Source organism: Kogia breviceps, chromosome 2, assembly GCF_026419965.1.
Source record: "Kogia breviceps isolate mKogBre1 chromosome 2, mKogBre1 haplotype 1, whole genome shotgun sequence".
Taxonomy (NCBI): domain Eukaryota; kingdom Metazoa; phylum Chordata; class Mammalia; order Artiodactyla; family Physeteridae; genus Kogia; species Kogia breviceps.
Window position 1 is genome coordinate 123,123,648 of NC_081311.1, and position 18,454 is coordinate 123,142,101.

Sequence of the window (18,454 nt, forward strand, 5' to 3'; positions counted from 1 at the left end):
AAGAACACCCAAGTCAAAAGGGACCACTTTGAAGCTGTCTCCCTTTTTTTTAATCTCCCCCATTGGCGTAACAATACATGGCAGATATGCCACTGTGCTCAACCACAGAATAACTATACTCCTTGAAGAACCCAACCTAAGCACAAATGTAAGGGTCTATAACGTTTCTATGAGAGACTTTATACAGTGATGTTTGACTTATATGATAAATATATATGTACTTTTTAAAGACATCTTTATTGGAGTATAATTGCTTTACATATACATGTACTTCTTGAACTATGTACTTTCTCAACTGGGGAGAGAATATAGGTGATACAAGAATCATTGTTACCTAAGAGACTTACCAAGATAGACCCTAAAGCCTCTGAAAAGCCAGACTTTACTTTTCCTCACCTTAGTTCTTTTTGTTTTTATTATACTCTTGCATAACTGCCCAGTTTGGGAACCACAATAGACAGTGAGCTTCTTAAAGGAATAAACTATTCTTTATGTGCTATCTAGAAATTTCTAGAACCTGTACAGAACAGGTGAATTAAAAACTGCTCATTAAAAGGGTGTCAACAAGACATTCTCCTTGCCCACTACCAAAAATGCACAGAGCAAAAAATATTTCGGAAGAAATAAGCTTCTAACCCTTAAGACAGAAATGAGCTGATTACCTTTGGAGATGAGACTTTTACATGAACAATAATTGGTGCTAAGGAGGTCTTTATAAGTTGTGCTGGGTGATTGATGGTGTCTGCATCAAGAACAACCAGTTGCAAAGATCTTGCCAACTCAAAGATTCTTTCAATTTCACTTTGTACTTCCGCTAAAAGGAGAAATAACAAATAACAGGTCATGGTATTTTTATTAATTAGTTCTTATATTTTAAAAATAGTACCTCTTTCAGATGTTAGCCTACATTGCAAAACAGAACATTTTGAATTTTCATAGTCCTATCTAACTTAAGATCTTCCCTAAAGAGAGACGGGTTGAGTTTTACTTAAAACCAAACAGTTGGTGGAAAAAATTGAGAAGTCTCTCTTGATTTGCTTCTTATGCTCACCCTAATATTTAGCTATTTACCTAGCTATGTTGGTTTTGATTGTGGTTTTGTTCTAAAGAACTTTTATTTTAGCTATAGAAGCTGCAACTACATTTTAGGAAGCAATCGAAATACATGTGCAGAGCAACATCACATGGAAAGCAAATTACGCTGAAATATGCCTACCAATCAACAACTTGCATATTAATATTTTATGGATATGTTTTTTAACATCTCACAGCTCATCTATTTGGACTGATATGTACATTTTTGTATCCCTGTTAAATGTTCTGGATCTACTCTTACAACTAGCATATTGCTAAGTCTTCATTCAAGTGTTAGGGCCAGTGGACTTGTTCTAAGGCATAATTATCTTCAGTATTCAAATAAAAAAACAAAAAACAACCTAAGATCAATTATATTAAAGTGCCACAATGCATTTAGATGCAAATCTACTTGGCTTGCTGTAACAGCCAACTGACCTGGATCTGTGCGCAAATCTGGTCAAATGAAAAATCTAGTTATTTCCAATGTCAAAAGCAATCCAGCTATTTTTTAAGCAAAAATTAAGCAGATTATCTATAAAAACATAATATGGCTTTCTGAAATATAAAAATCTTTTTAATATATATTTTTATAAATCACCTGATTTATTGATCATGTCCACAGTCTGAATTAGTTTATTTAATTTTCAGAGAGATTATCTTGTTTTGCTTTTTGCTTATTTTCATTTTTGGCTATAGGCATGACCTACCAATGTTGTAATCTTATCCAAATTACACAGAGCAGACAAAGCTACCTAATTTAAATTATTTCAAAGATGGCCTAGGAAAAAGTTGATGTTGCTCTAAATATCCTCATTGAAAAGGGTTCGTACCAGAATCCCGTGACTTGTTTTGCTTATTCAGTATAAATTCAAGTTCATGTTATCCACCAAAAATTCTCCATTCCATAACCAGACAGATTGATAGGGTGTGTGGGATCATGAATGCTCAAAACTATCAGGTAACTCTATTCTCTAGGGCTTTTCTAATAGCATAAAATTCTTATTTCCCACAAAATCACTGATGTTTAATGCATGATCTGTATTAGAAGTATGAATTTAAAGAGTCATTAGAACCCAGTAGAGGCTGTTCAGTTCAACTTCTGACTCTCAACATGTTCTCTGATTTCCGTCCTATAATGGGTGGAATTGTATTGTCCCCAAATTCATATGTTGAAGTCTTAACCCCTCAGTACCTCAGAATGTAACCTTATTTTTGAGACATCATCTTTACAGAGATCCTCAAGTTAAAATGAGGTCATTGGGGGGGCATTACTCCTATATGACTGGTGTCTTTATAAAAAGGGGAAATTTGGAGACAGGCACACACACAGAACACCACGTGAAGATGGATGCAGAGATTGGGGTGATACTTCTACAAGACAGGAATGCCAAAGATTGCCAGCAAACCACCAGAAACTAGCAGAGAGGCATGGAACACCTTCTTCCTCACAGCCCTCAGAGGGAAACAACCCTGTGGATACCTCGATCTTAGACTTCTAGCCTCCAGAACTCTGAGACAATAAATTTCTATTGTTCAAGTAAAAAAAAAAAAAAGCAACATATCTATCATTTTTCATATTATCCAATGCCAATAGCCTGAAAGATTTCATGTTGCTCTGAAAGGTGACTAGCTTTCAATATGTTAATGTAAAGAATCTGGACAATTTGGCTTATTTGCAAAATTCTGAAATACTTTCCACATTTATTAGTAACAACAACCTACTTGTCCTTTTTTTCTCATGTCAGAAACATAAAGATTTTTTTAATGAGAGAAGTTTGGAAAGTAAAGTTTATTTTTATTGTAGTAAGTTTCTTTTTTCATTAAACTGCCACTGGTTTAAGGTAACTCCTGGCCAGGACTGTACTAGAACAAGGCTATCTTGCTTTAAACTTCAAATCTGAATACAATATTTTCTGAAGTAGCAAAAAGGCAGTGACGCAAAGTAGCAAAAAGGCAGTGACACAAAGTAGACTGTCCCGGTACAAAGAACCCGTGAGGCACTCTGAGTCTCTGTGTAAATAATTCAGAGACCCCTGGGCCTTATTTACTTTGCACCAGCCATGAGGCAAGTGTGGTGTTTTCTGGGAGTTTTTTTGGCCATGCCACACAGCCTGAGGGATGTTAGTTCCTGGACCAGGGGATGAACCCGGGCCTGGCAGTGAAAGTGCAGTGAAAGCACCAAGGGCAGGCACACCTACAGCTTAACCAAAACAAAACTTGGGCAATGGGTATCAACAGAGAGGTTGAGCAGGCCAGGAGGCTGCAGAGATCTACCCTACATACTGGAGTGGGTCCAATATTTGGATAATATGTATATGGAATACAATAAATAAATTATACTTGTGAGAAAGACATATTTATCTACACAGCTCAGCTTTTTTATAGAAAAACTTTAAGCAAACACAACAATCTTGACTACCCAGGCTGATTCCAATCAAAGCTTTATCATCATCTTATTCCAGACAAATGAACTCTGAGAAGTCATGGACCATGAACCTGGAGGGACCCCAGTGAACACTTCTATAACTTGACCACAACTGGTCTGGACCCACCTCTCCCCAGCATCTCTGTCACCTGTGACCTTTCTCTTATATCCAAAGGCTTAAACTACTTCAATGGCTCCCTGTGGCCCAAAGCAACATTTTCCAAAGGCAGTACCTTGGATCACTAATCTCATGAGATAGCCTACACAAAGAAGGGTTTTTTTTGCAAGGGAGATATCACATGCTATAACAGTTTCTCTTGCAATTTCAAATGTACATTACCCTCTTTATCTTAATGCCTCTAAGAAGTGTTGCAGTGAAGAAATCTGACAGCTATTTAATCCATAAGTTTCAAATTTATTTGACTGTGGAAAACATACTAATAGTATCCTTTAAAATCAACATTTTGTGGAATCTATTTTGGGGTCTCTTTAGCAAGGCGTACTAGAGCTTAACATACTGGCCTCGATCTGTTTTTTCAGTCTCTTCTGTTGCTCTCAAATCATGCCCCCTACTTCCTTTTTCTAAATATGTTCTGCACAAAACGACTTGTTTCTCAACCACACAGTGTTTATATGTCAATGCCTTTGTACGTTGTGGACTGCCCTAAGAACCAGCTCAAAAAGAACTTCTGTGAAGTCTTCTCAGACACTTCTTACTCCCTATCCTTCTTTCTTTATACTTTTTGTATTTTGCTCATAATTCCATTATCACACAGTATTTTAACCATCACTCCCTTTTTTCTGTTTGCCCGTGGCTAAGATACTTTGCCTTATTTACGTCTGTACTTCCTAAGTCTGGTACAATGCATGGCAGTAACAAGTGTTCAAGAAACATTTGATGAAAGAATCTACACATGTGCATTAACAAGCAGACAAATGGGCATAAGTGGCTCACATAGTGGTTATTATAATAGGCTGCCATTAAATTATCTCCAATGGTTGTTGGAGTTATGACTTTACAGAGTAAAAAGGAAAACCAGTGAACTGATATCTTGTTTCTTCCTCAATATTTACACCAACCCTACTGCATCCACTCCACTGACTCTGACAACAGGTGACTACATAGGTGATATGGGATGACCTCACAGAATGCCCATTACACTCTAGGCTGGTGCAAGATGGTTGAAAAAGTCAGGTACCCTAGCTTATGTTTTTAAGTGTCCTTTAGCTTCTCATTATACATCAGAGGAAGGAATGGTTAAGAGTCAAAGGCACTGTGAGGAGTGGAAAGGAGGGTGGAAGACAGGAGAACAGAGAACAGATGCTTATTTGAGAAACCTTCAATCTAACTTGGTATCCTTGTCACCCATGATATACTACTTTAGTCAGTTACCTAATCTGATTCATCATCATCAACTCTGCCATCATCACCCTTGAAGGTCAAAATACTGTGCCTTTAAGAGTGTTTCACTCTGTCTGTGGAAGGCTCTAAATACAGAACTAAAGAAGGAACCACCGATGTCTGGGATCCTGCTCTCACAAATGCTGACAAGTGTCCCATTTGGTAGGTTCAGCATTCTTTCAAAAAGCAGCCATCCAACAAACATTTATTGAGCAATTACTATGTGCCAATCCCAGGCCAGGAACAGAGACGACACTCGTCTCTTTCCACCTGCACAATTCTTGGCATAGCCTTCAATGGACAATTGATGGGATATTTGGGCGTGCAATCTATCTTAGAAACCCTAATTTTACAAAAAGTTTTCTATCACCTATAGAGCTCATTAAAGTAGTTTTTTAAAAAAATGTAGTGGCATAGAAAAACCCTGTCTTTCCTACTCTGCCCATGAGGAAGAGGGCAGTAAAGCAAGTTGCCCTGAGAATGTGAATGCAAAAGAGAGTCATAAGTGGACCACACCACTCTGGGCCACCATAGAAACCACAAACAGGCTTTTGAGATGAGTGATATGATTCTCCTGCAGCCTGGACCCACTTCTGCGGTTGGTGAATCCATCCTCCACAGCCTTGCTCCTGCATGGCCTGATGGAACTAATCACATATAGTGCTTTTTCTTCTCCATCGTGGTGAATTTCAGGATGCTTTCTGATTGGTGCAGCAGGAAAGACATGTTTAAACTCCCTGTATGGTATTCATGGTTGGTTGCTACTTCCACTTAAGGATGTGACTCCTCTGGGCACCAGCTGGCAGCAGAAACCCCACTGAGAACATCATTATCTAGCTTCCTTCTAAGGATCTGGGAAAGGTGGACATCTCATTTCCTTTCATGTCAGCTGTGACTTAGGTATGACAGATATCACTAGCCTCATTGAGAAGCTCGGGCAAAGCAGGGAGGAGTGGTTTCGCGTGTTGAGGCAGTAGCAGAGGAGGACAACCTGTTGAGGAGTCTTCCTCCCAGACTACTAATTAGCTAAGTGACTGGAGCTGAGAAAGAGGAGTCTCAGGCTACTGCAGGACTCTGCTCCCTGCTTTTCCACGGCTAGCCTTCTTGTCAGTTAATCAGCACTTCCCGCTTCAGAATGGGGAAAATGGGCAAACTGGAAAGACATTCACAAATGCAACATGTGTCACCCCGGTCTGAGAGTGCAGTACCACATTTGAACATCTTACCTAAGCTGGACCGAGTGTTTGAGCGTTCAATTATTGCTCTCTTGCTGGGATTATTTAGGACAGACCTCTTAGCAAGAGAAATGTCAGCTGTCACTCTTGTTATTGATATCCTATGAATAGGAACACAGAACAGAACAAGCCAGTAAAAATGTCGTGGGGCTCTCCAAGAGATTTATAACCACAGTACTTAATAACCTCCTCACATACTATACTGCAACCACAGTATAATAAACATTGGCCACAAGTATTTTTAAATAGGATTTGGCTAGCATTAAAATACAGGCAGAGCAGAATGGAGGAAGGTTTTGGCTATTCAACAAAAAGACTCCAGGAAAAATACAGCTCTTCCTCCACTATTGTCTGCCTTGCCGAATTCTCCTTATAATGCACACCATACCAGGAGGGAATCAAAACATATGAATAAATCATGCTCTTTCTAGGAAGCAGCAATACAATTTCCCCACAATTCAGTTGATTTGCTCTTGAACAAGACCTTCAGGAACTGCAAATGCTCTGCCCAGGTGCATCAATGCTGCTGGTCAAAGGGGGAAATCCTCTTCATTTCAATCATCAAAGACCATCAACTGTGTTGCATTCCTGATGCTCAACAGTTAACTCATGGTATATGACGCATTTCGCCACAGGCCCAAAGGAATGTTTCATTTCTAAGAATATAAAAAATATGATTTCTTTCCTGCAGGCACAAGGATTCTTCAGCATATTTGCATATTGCTTTGAATGCATATTGTGGGCAGTAATAAGACACTATTGCTGAAGGCAATATACAGATTGTTCCAGGATTTCCATAACTTAGAAAGTATCCTGTAGTCATGCAAGACAAGAATAAAACTGAGACACTGCAAATGAATGGAGACAGGGGTCTATCTGTATATGATGAGAATCTGTGGAATTTATAATTTTAAAATTCTTTATTTTAAGCTGGGATTGCTCAACTTCAGATTATGATCTACCTGCAGAATGCAAAGAATGCCTCTCTAAGCCAGCTACTGCCATCATGGGCCCTTCTTCATTCTTTTTTTTTTTTTTTTTTTTTTTTTTTTTGCGGTACGCGGGCCTCTCACCGCTGTGGCCTCTCCCGTTGCGGAGCACAGGCTCCGGACCACAGGCTCAGCGGCCATGGCTCACGGGCCCAGCCGCTCAGCGGCATGTGGAATCCTCCCGGACCGGGGCACGAACCCACGTCCCCTGCATCGGCAGGCGGACTCTCAACCACTGCGCCACCAGGGAAGCCCCCTTCTTCATTCTTATCTCCAAAACTTGTCAGAGTTCCAGGAAGGAGACAAGAAGAGTCCCGCCCCTTCCCTTTTATACTCATTGCACTCATTCTACCCCACTTTCAAACTCCTCTAGCTGGTGGAGCAGGGATGAGGGTAGAGTTATCAACAATTATTGAGTCATATGTCATCTCACACCTATTTGGGGACAACAATGTCAGCACTCTCAGGAGACTCTTCACCTGACTTCAGAGACCTAAATCCTTGGGGAGAGTTTAAAATAGTCTTTTTCATAAATGGTTGGAAATGATTTCTTTAAAGCAACAGGCTGTGCAAAAGTTCTGGTGCCCTTTTAAAGCAAAGTACTCCTTGCTTGCATTGTTGTATATATAAGCTATAGATGGTCAGGAAGTTTAAAATTGTTTAACTTTTTAGAATTTTTTAGGCTCTGATAAATTATTCGAGGCATCTTCAAATTGTCTTCTGCAGAAATCAAGAATTTTGTGAAATACGTCTCGGGCCACTGAGAATGTTAAATGGGGGCTGAGTAGGCCAGAAGGGCCCCAGCTTTCTGACCCTCAATGCCAGGCAAACACCCAAGCATGTAGGTTTTCTACACAGGGGGCTTATCTATGATTTCATTGTAAGAACTTGTTCAACTGCTAAAAGTAATTGGAAAACACTGGTCTGTACAACTTCTTCATTTTTTTTTTTTTTTTTTTTTTTGCGGTACGCGGGCCTCTCACTGTTGTGGCCTCTCCCGTTGCAGAGCACAGGCTCCGGATGCGCAGGCTCAGCGGCCATGGCTCACGGGCCCAGCCGCTCCGCGGCATGTGGGATCTTCCGGGACCGGGGCACGAACCCGTGTCCCCTGTATCGGCAGGCGGATTCTCAACCACTGCGCCACCAGGGAAACCCAATTTCTTCATTTTTAAAAATTAATTAATTAATTAATTAATTAATGTTTGGCTGTGTTGGGTCTTTGTTGCTGCACGTGGATTTTCTCTAGTTGCGGCGAGCAGGGTCTACTCTGTTGTGGTGCGCAGGCTTCTCATTGTGATGGCTTCTCTTGTTGCGGAGCACAGGCTCTAGGTGTGCGGGCTTTAGCAGTTGTGGCTTGCGGGCTCTAGAGCACAGGCTCAGTAGTTGTGGCACATGGGCTTAGTTGCTCCATGACATGTGGGATCTTCCTGGACCAGCGCTCGAACCCATGTCCCCTGCATTGGCAGGCGGATTCTTAACCACTGCACCAGCAGGGAAGTCCCACTTCTTCATTTTATCAAGAAGAAAAGTGAGACACACAGAGGAAGTTACACATGGTTATTTAGAGTCTAAGAAGGTCTAAAGCACAGGCCCCCAAGAACCAGGCCAGTACTTAGTCACCAGACTCATAATTCTCTTACAGTTTCAGTTTACTTCTCCAGCAACCCTGAATCTCCCGATACCAGCCACATCATCAAGTGCAGATCTTGACCACATGCTGAGAGATGGTCAAGATCTAAATCAGGTTAAAGTCAGTGAAGCCCACATCTGAGTCTCCATTACTCCGTTGGCTGCTGCCCTTGAGGCATAAAATCTCATAGGTAGTCTTTGCGGTCATAGCTCCTTTTACCTACAGAAGAGGATTTGCTTATTTTTGCGTTTCTGGTTTTTTTGTTTGTAGTTTTAAGAATGGAGTTGCTGGTTAGAAACATACAGTTAATTCCCAGACCAATTCAAATATATGACTGGAGACAAATGGGTTGGTTTAGGGACAGAATTCAACCTTCTAGAATAATGATTTTTAGAGGGCCCAAAGAGTCTATTCTGCTTCAGTGAAAATCAAATTTGCTAGTTCTGTACTAGCCAAATAGTAACCCTTGGTTCTTAAAACTTGAAAGGATTATCAACAGATGTGCACTCTTATTTTTTCTGGGTTTTAACACACTTTTACCAAGCCATTTTCAGACACATCCAAAGTTTTACCAGAAAAACAAAACAATAACACACATACACAAAAACAGAAAAAAAAACTGCTTCATGTATTCCAAAACCAGGAAAAGGTGTGGACAATAAAAGGTTCTTTTTCTTCTTTTATTGGTCAATAAAATACCAGCTAATTTGTTAATATAGGTTATTTCTTAATCAAAATACACATTATGAAACGGCTTAGGAGAAGACAGACACAGGTCCAGAAACCCTCTAATAAGACAAAGCAGGAGTTTTTATTTTCCATGCAAAGATGCTTACTATTACCAAACTCAGACACCAAATCCAAACTTTTTTGTTGTTTAAAAGTCTCTCCAGCAATGTAATTATTACATTCATCATTAAATGCTAGTTTATTTACTTTTTTTTTTTTTTTTTTTTTTTTGGTACACGGGCCTCTCACTGTTGTGGCCTCTCCCGTTGCGAAGCACAGACTCCGGACGCGCAGGCTCAGCGGCCATGGCTCACGGGCCCAGCCGCTCCGCGGCACGTGGGATCTTCCCGGACTGGGGCACGAACCCGTATCCCCTGCATCGGCAGGCGGACTCTCAACCACTGCGTCACCAGGGAAGCCCCCCCCCCTTTTTTTTTTAACTTAGTTATACCCTTTCTATTTCTTTTCTTGCTATACTCGTATCCTCTAGTGTCTTTCAGTACTTCTATGTATCTTATTTGATATACATCTCTAAAAAGTTCCCTTGGAAACTTTTTTTGTAATGTAGGGTCAGTAATTACTAGCCCGGGGATAAATGACTAACAGAAGTTCAGTTCTCCAGCAGACTGGGTATATATCTCTAAATCTAGTAAATCTGAACCCTAATTGTTGCTTATTTCTGGTTTGGAATTCATAATTTCTGCAGTCCATCATATGCTATGAGTATTAGTTTTCTGTGATTTTTCTATGGAAAGACATTACTCTTAGGTGAGACACACTCATTCAACAATAATTAGTATTTCCATGTTGATAATGGAACAGCTAAAGATCCTTCTATACTCTATCCTTGCCACATCTAATATGCAACCCTGTTAGTATATTAGTTTTTATTAAAACTCTTATTAGATTTCCTTCACAAAGGAAAAACATTCCAAAGATCAGACAGCACACTGTCAGGAGAACAGGAATGGAAGGCATATGTAGACCTCAGTACTCTTCCTGGGTCTTCCTCTTGGCTGGTTGTGTGACCATGGTCAAGTCATGGCATTTTTTGAGCATCGATATCATAATCAATAAAGTGGTGATAGTGGCTTTGTTGAATTATCTCACATGATTGGCATTAGGAGCAAACCAGGTAATATATAAAAGTGCTTTCTTAAATAATTATTCATAGTGTCCTATGTTGATAGGCACATATATAATGTATACAAGGTAGTTGTTGGAGATTTGAGGCTTGAAGGAGACAGTTTCTTTATATTCTGTCCTGAAAAGTTAGCAGTCTACCATGAACTCTCCCATTCTTGGAGTCTGTGAAATTTATATATACTTTGAGGATGGGAGAATAAGGTCAGACATGTTGCAATCAAAATCGGCAAATTTAAAAAATCATATTTGGCATTAAAGCGTTCAGTTAATTATCTCTAGTGCTTGAGTGTCCACTGATGAGTCTGCATTTGAATAGAGAGTAGGAGGAGGAGATAATAAGAAGATGATATTGGTTATGAAACAGAAGGCACTGTATTGTTCTTTTCCATTTGTTGATTGCAAATCTTCCATGTCTTGGCTGGTTTGTGATAGCATCAGATGTTGCCATTTCCTTTTATAAATAAATACTACTTCTTTGAGTCTCCCTAAATTATATTCTTAGCCTCCTTTCTTCAAATTCTTTCTCAAACCTTTTTTTAAATTTAAGCATTCCTTGGCTAATAGCTTCAGATCCTATTTGTATGTTCATTTATGATTTGGGGCCATAATCATGTCAGTTACAAAGTGTCCTACAACTGCCATAGAGTTGATCTGATCCAGTTGTCAAAAAGCCTAAAGTTACAATTTTGTTGGGATTTGAAATGATTAGCGTAGGTCAACAAATTGCAATTGGTTTGACTGCTTGCTGTTCAGCCTATGAGTGGTAGATTCAACCATCTGAACAAACCTCATCTGAAAGGATGATCCCCGTTGAATGTTTGTGGTGTTAAATGAAGAGAGAAAAGCTCCATGCCATTGTGCATCCACTGTGTCCCTGACAGGCTGGTGCCACTGTAGCAACTCGTTAGGCTCACTTAATTTATGATCTGTGCATAGGAATTGTCAGTATGTGTGGAGATCCATGTGTACAGGGGTTCCCTCGGGAAGCATTTAGTATTGTGCTCTCCATTTTTCTTACATAGATTCTAGTTAGTCCCTACAATAGCAATAAAATCGTAAAATAAGTAAGTAGCTTTAAACTGATTCAAATAATTTCTAAGGTATCATAAAAAATAAGCATACGATTCTCTAATAGTCAATGTTGGATTTTAATCCAACTTGTTGAATTATTTTTTAGCCAAGATGTGAAAAACGGTATTGAAGAAGCAAGCCTTTTAGCCGTGTTGTTGTTGTTGTTGTTGTTGTTTTGCTTTTTTGGCTCTTTCTGAAAAAGAAAAGACTTTATCCTATTTTGTCTAACTTACTGCATTCATAGCCAACGAAACACTGTGTAGGTTTCCATTAGAACATATTGTTTATGTTGTATTGCTGTGCAAAAGCCCAGTGTGTAATTGTTCTCTTGGCTGGTTTCAATTAAAGACTACTTGTTGTTTTCTCTCCTTTTATTAATTGGTAAAACATAACACAGCAGATTGTCATGGCTCAGAATGTAAGGATATTCCCCACACAGCAGACATGTCAGTCATTGTGTATCTACATTGCACATTTCTTCTTCCTTACCAAAGTCTCTCTATATATACTCAACCAATGAATTCATTATCATTTTCCTGCTGCACTGGCCTCTTCTAATTTGAAAGCAAATTAATTTGAAAGCAAACTCTCCTATTCCCACTTTTAATACCTAGCTTTCTCCAACTCTGCCATGCATCAGATCTCTCTAGGGCTGAGTCTCTTTCTCCAGCTATTACTTTTGCTGCTGCTGTATTCTTCCTCATATCTCCAGACCCTCTGCTGTGCCATTAGACCCCATGGAACACTTGGCATTGAAATTTTAATTCTATTTCTACTAAAACCAACTTCAATAGTGTGTACAAGTGCTTGGTGAATCAGGTAACTCTAGCTGGTAAATCTTTGCTCTTACAATTAAATACATTTTCTCTTTCTGGGTCTGAAGATTGAGGAAGAACCTCAGATTCTTCATTCTTGAAGGCAGTAATTAAGTCACTCACTTTCTATTTGCTAAATTATAATAATTCCTTTCTTCTTTTCCATAGGTCCTACCTTTCAAACCTTTAATTACACTGCCGCTTACAAGGATGTTAAGTGGGGACCAAAACAATCTAACAGAAGCTTAGATTGCGTACAGGATGGCATTTGTTCAGCTCAAGGGCTGTTATGGGGCCACAGGATGAGGCACTTCTCAGAACTTCCTTAAATAAAGGCACTGCAGGTTAGAACCATGTGACTCTAAGCACAGTTGAAGGAAGTGTGATTGACTGAGCCAGGCATGTCAGCTGTGGCCAACCCAGGAAGAGCTGCATGAGGGTAAGGGTGATGGTCTCTGTCATTGGAGGCAAGGACCGACACGAGTATTATTAACTTAAAGAGTCAGAGTTCAGCTGTTTCTTTGTAATGCTTTTTTAAGAAGTAATTTCCCAGTAGTCAAAAGTTTTCCAGCAGAAGAAGGACTTTTACATTTCCTTCCAACTCCAAGAGTCTAGTACTCAGTGCTTTTCACTTGTTTTCTCTGAAATTACTTCATTCTCTGCCTATTTGTTTAAAAACAAAACAGAAACAAAAACAAAAAAACAGAGAATAGGATACATCCATGGCTTTCTTATTAAGCCCTTTGTGTCCACTAGATAAATGTGGCAGACTATTATTTGTTCAGCAAAATCCATTTACTCTTCCTCTTGGGCACACAGCTAGACGGTAATTTCCAGCCTCCTTTGCAATTAGGTGTGGCAACATGACTAAGTTCTAGCCAATGAAATGTGAGAATGATGTGAGTCACTTCCAGGCCAGCTTGCTCCTCTCTCTACAGCTAATTGGAGAGACCAACCCCAGGTCAAGGGTCCCAAATGACAGGCAGGACAAATTTTTTGCCCAGTCCTTCCCTCCTCCATACTACCTACCTTCCCAGCTCAGGAACACCTGCCTCAGACTATTAAATGAGCAACCAAGCTTCCATTGTGTTTGATTCATTACACATTTTGGGCTCTACTTATTAAGGCAGCCTGGCCTGTACTAAGATACTTAGCAATTCACATAATGGCACTGAAGCATTCTGCTTTCTTGAACTAAAATCTCAATTATTGGAACTAAAATCTCAGTTTATTTTCTTTGTATATAGTCCCAGAAACTAACAAATATTTCAAACACGATTATCCAGAAGGTTTTTCTTTTGACAAATACATACAACTTGTACTTAAAGCATTATCATGTTTGCTTTTTTCTTAAAATACCATATTTAAAAAAATCTATTTGTGGATATTTTTAAAATGTCTTCAAATACTTAAATATTTGGTAAGCTGGATGCATTTAACCATACTTAGCACACACTAAGTTTTCTTCATTTCTAATAAGTCTTCAGGTATTTGCACATGGTTATTTTTACATGGAGTGCATTCTGAATTGTGAAAGAGCTTGGTACTTAGTATTGAGTCAGTATGGACTTTTTACCATTTCTCTGCAAAATACAGAAACTCTTTCCAGATACTTTTCACAAAACTTAAATGATAAAATTTTCTGATGGTTAAAGACTGAGCCCTGTTGATAATGGGTCACAGTGGGATAGGATACATACAAAAGAAACCCGTAAAATAGCAAAGAAATTTCTAGTAAAACAAACCCAGAACTGAACATCCAAAGAAGTACTATTCCCTACAAAATTGTCATTTTTGGAGGCTTATGATGAAAACATTTCTTGTGCTCTTCTTTTAAGGAAATTCAGTACTTTATACCTTCATATGATACACATGCATACATGCATGCACACGCACAAGTCCCAAATGATACTACCCAACTTGACCAGTGAGGCACCATATTTTTCAGAAATATTCTATATTTTCATTATTTTTTATAAACATAAGTTTGGTATGAATTCACTAACAAGTGAGAAAATAAAGGCTAACACATACATATAAATAAAACAAATGGATAATTTTCCTTCTCAATGTCCTTTTTCTTTAAGGGATTCAATGCTATACATCATAACTTCATATTTTCAGAACACTTTCATTGTATTCTCCCCTGAACACTAAGTTAACTTTTAATTAGAGAACATCTGCAATCACCAGAAACATAGATCCACAAATCAATTTATCATTCATGTTTGGTTAAAGGAAAATAAAAAATACAAAAGCATCTGTATGCCTCACCTCCCATCAAACCTGTGCTTCAGGAAATCAAAGAGGGCTTTCTGCATCATGTCTGTGACCTTTGCAGAGGTGAAAAAAAAAAAAGAATGAGGCAAACACACACAGAGAGAGAGAGAGAGAGAGAGAGAGAGAGAGAGAAGTCAAAAGTGAGAGAGCTGAAAGGGAAGGCATTCTGAGGGAGCAAAGATCTGATCACAGCCACTCGTCTGGTGGAGGTGGGACAGGGCAGGTGACCGTGGACAGAGTTTTTCATACTTAACCAGTTGCACTTACTCAACTTCCCCCCTTGGTTCTCCTCCACGGTGTTAAGGCATGAACCAGCAGTGTTCACTAGATCCAAGGCAAACCCTCATCCACGATAGGCCAGCTTTGTGCGCAGGTGTGGCCTATCCTTGGCGTACCTGAGTGGTGCCTGCCTTCAGTGAGAAGCAGTTAGAGCTCCTCAGGCCAGCCTTGGGCTCTGCCTGCTGCTAGTCTGTGCAAGTCGGTGGAAATTCTCCACGCCTAGGGCTGGATTTCTGTACACGGCTCTCCTGCTCTTCCTTTGATGTTCCCCATTGAGAAGAGGAGGGAGGAGAGGAAGGAGAAGGGGAAAAGGGAGGGTGGGGGAGAAGGAGATGGGATTCTTAAATCTGCCCCAAAGAGACTCATTAATTCACTCAACAAATGTGTACTGAATGCCTACTATGTGCCAGCCACTATGCTAACTCAGTGGAAAGGGTGCCTTGGAGGTTGCCCACCTTCAGATTTTAATGTCCTACCCACTTATTCTTATCTACGCTGGCATAAAGCCAAAATGGCAGCATCTGAAAGGCAGTGATCTAAGTCTTTACTCTTTTCCTTTTTGCATGGTTTTGTTTAATTAACCTCTGAAGGAGTTCACTAATACTTTTAGTGGAGTGTTTTTTTTTTTTTTCTTTTATATGGTCTTTAAAGTAAAGAAGCAGAGAAACGTTTGGTGGAATATGCCATTGTCTTGAGCACCCAGTAAGGTGAGATCTGTTGGTGCTTTGAGGTGAGGTTTGCTGGCATATTACCTATATGTTCCCCTGTGCTGTTCATACTCCATTATTTCTAATAGCAACGGGAACAGTTGAGACAGAAACAATCCTTTTCTTTGAATTGAATGCAGAGCAAATTTTTCACCAGAACTTCCCATTATAAATATTTTGAGGGAGCTATTTCTGAACACTGTAATACATGAAAGACAAGAAGTGGGCCAGGGAGGGAAGAAAGAGTGAAGGGCCACGTAAGCCCCACGCTGCTTCACGAAGACCTCCTGCCTTCACGAGCTGAGGGCTGGCTTCTGTTAGGACCTGTGTGAAAGCAGACCCTGAGAAGTAAGCTCCAAATGGCTGTCACCTAGGTTCTTGATCAAGAACTGAAGCGTAACAGACTGGTATTTGTACCTCATAACCCTTCAGTGACGGCCCCACTAACACCACTGGACGCATGGATGGCACAACATCGTAGGGAGGGATGTGCTCCGTCTGAAAAAGATGATTGGACACGTGTGACAAGGGGAGGGTCAGCACACCTCCTCCACAGCCACAACATTCACAATCCTCAGGTCAATGAGAAATGATGACCACAGGTCCCACCAAGGAGACTCCTCCCTTATTTTATAGCCATTTGGGTCACTGAAATGGAGCATTGCAGGCATGTATGGATAGAAACCTCCACAGCAGATTTAAAAAGGAAACACAACTTACCACTTTTTGCTTCTGTTTTGCTAAAAGACAACAATGAGAGCCATATCAAAATATGCAATCTCGGTCACTGTTAGCACATGCTTTTAAAAGATGGAAGAATGTACCAATTTGTCCCTGTCATTTTCATCATTTTCCAATTCACCCACTCTGCAGAGCACCACTCTACTGTTTCATTCTGGTTGGGCCAATTTTGAAGACAAATGCAAAAAAAGACAACTTCCTCTCCGTTAGAACGGCCTTATATCCTGATTTCATGTGGGGTGGGGAGGGCGGATTTCATAATAACATTGGCTGGGCCAGTCACAGGCCATGGGTTGTTCCTGTGCTGGACACACCATGCAGTATGGCTGACAGCAACTTGGACAAATCAAATTTGATAAAAAGAAACTTAGAATAACAATTTGGATAATAACGATCATTACCTCACTCACTAGTTATTTTTGGATTTGTAATTTTGGTGAACTATCAAAAAATTTTGTGGTTCTTTTTGTGTTCTTAAGTCTTCCTGCTCACTTCCCAGAATACTGACACATTTTTCCTATGTTGCTCTTAATTTCAAGTAAGTTTATAATCAGTTATTCCTGTTCTTTCTTGCTTGTAATAGTGAAAAGCTGCAATGACATAAATGTCCAACAAATGGGGATGAGGCAAAATATACTCAATATCTGATTAAAGTGGCTTTGTGGCCACCCAATCAGGTCCAGTCCATTTGTGGACAACCCAGGGACTCAGAGTTTGGTTCAGAGCCATGGAAATTGGGATTCACATGAACAAGGACGCAGATACTCAGATCTGTTCCAGAATCAATCCAGTTTCCTGTAGTTATGATAGACCAGGATAGACCTTGGATCTGTCATTCTGAATTGGTAATCCTGGATGACTTAATGCAGCATGAATTCTGGGCAGAATGAAATGAGCATATAGGAGTCAGGGAATGTGGTGGAAGAAAAATTCCTGCTTGGATACCTCCACAGTTTCTAAATATACAACTCCTGATTGGGCCACCATTGTCTCTTCATTGCCATTAATTCCAGGGCTCAGTTGTCTGCTGTCCAAACAGAAGTGAGGTCACCTGGGCCCAACTTCATTCTCTGCTTCAACCCTCTCCACCTCCACAGCCCAGGCTGTACCAACACACCCTAAAGTTTTACATGGAGACTTAAACAGAGCATTTTCTTCAGACTTTACAACTTTGTAAAAACTTTTTAATTGATTGGCCCTCACCATCTTAAAGTCTGCTGGATTTCTGGATGGAATAATGAACTTGCTTCTGAATGATTTATAAAATAGAGGGAAAATAAGATTTTACAAAATTATATTACAATAATCTGAATTTCTAGTACCACAAGTACCCTTTAAATCAAATCAAATGACCATAGAAAGCAAACGAGCAATGAAAAGTTAAGTAGAAAAATCTTTAAGTCAAGTCTTTAAATTGCTTCCAAATTAGTAAAAATACTTGCATGTATTTTCAAATTTTAAGAAAGGAATACATTCCATTAAAAAAAGGTGTAAGTGAAACCCTCACCTGTTGATGTGGGGGTTGCTCGAAATGTCCCTGATACCATTTCTCCAAGACTTGAAGAAGAATTTCCACTGGATTTCCTAAGATACGGAAAAGGAACTTAAGACTCATTCCCCAAAGATGGCGGAGTAGAAGGACGTGCGCTCACTGCCTCTTGCGAGAGGGGAGGAATCACAACTAACTGCTGAACAATCATCGACAGGGAGACACTGGAACTCACAGAAAAGATACCCCACATCCAAAGACAAAGGAGAAGCCACAATGAGACGGTAGGAGGGGCGCAATCACAATAAAATCAAATCCCATAACTGCTGGATGGGTGACTCACAAACTAGAGAACACTTATACCACAGAAGTCCACCCACTGGAGTGCAGGTTCTGAGCCCCACATCAGGCTTCCCAACCTGGGGGTCTGGCAACAGGA

At 39.9% G+C, this 18,454-nt stretch overlaps 1 protein-coding gene across 5 annotated transcripts in view; it reads right to left on the minus strand.

The window, feature by feature from the left end:
- Positions 1–18,454, minus strand: part of CACNB4 (calcium voltage-gated channel auxiliary subunit beta 4) — a 266,875-nt gene that overhangs the window by 17,930 nt on the left and 230,491 nt on the right. For all 5 annotated transcript variants that reach the window (XM_059052303.2, XM_067026037.1, XM_059052305.2 and 2 more), the window contains 6 exons: positions 18,034–18,110; positions 16,506–16,525; positions 16,203–16,283; positions 14,794–14,852; positions 6,131–6,240; positions 663–814 (listed from right to left, as the gene is read on the minus strand). In XM_059052303.2, the coding sequence (XP_058908286.1) occupies positions 663–814; positions 6,131–6,240; positions 14,794–14,852; positions 16,203–16,283; positions 16,506–16,525; positions 18,034–18,110 (499 nt within the window). The remainder of the gene's footprint in view (positions 1–662; positions 815–6,130; positions 6,241–14,793; positions 14,853–16,202; positions 16,284–16,505; positions 16,526–18,033; positions 18,111–18,454) is intronic.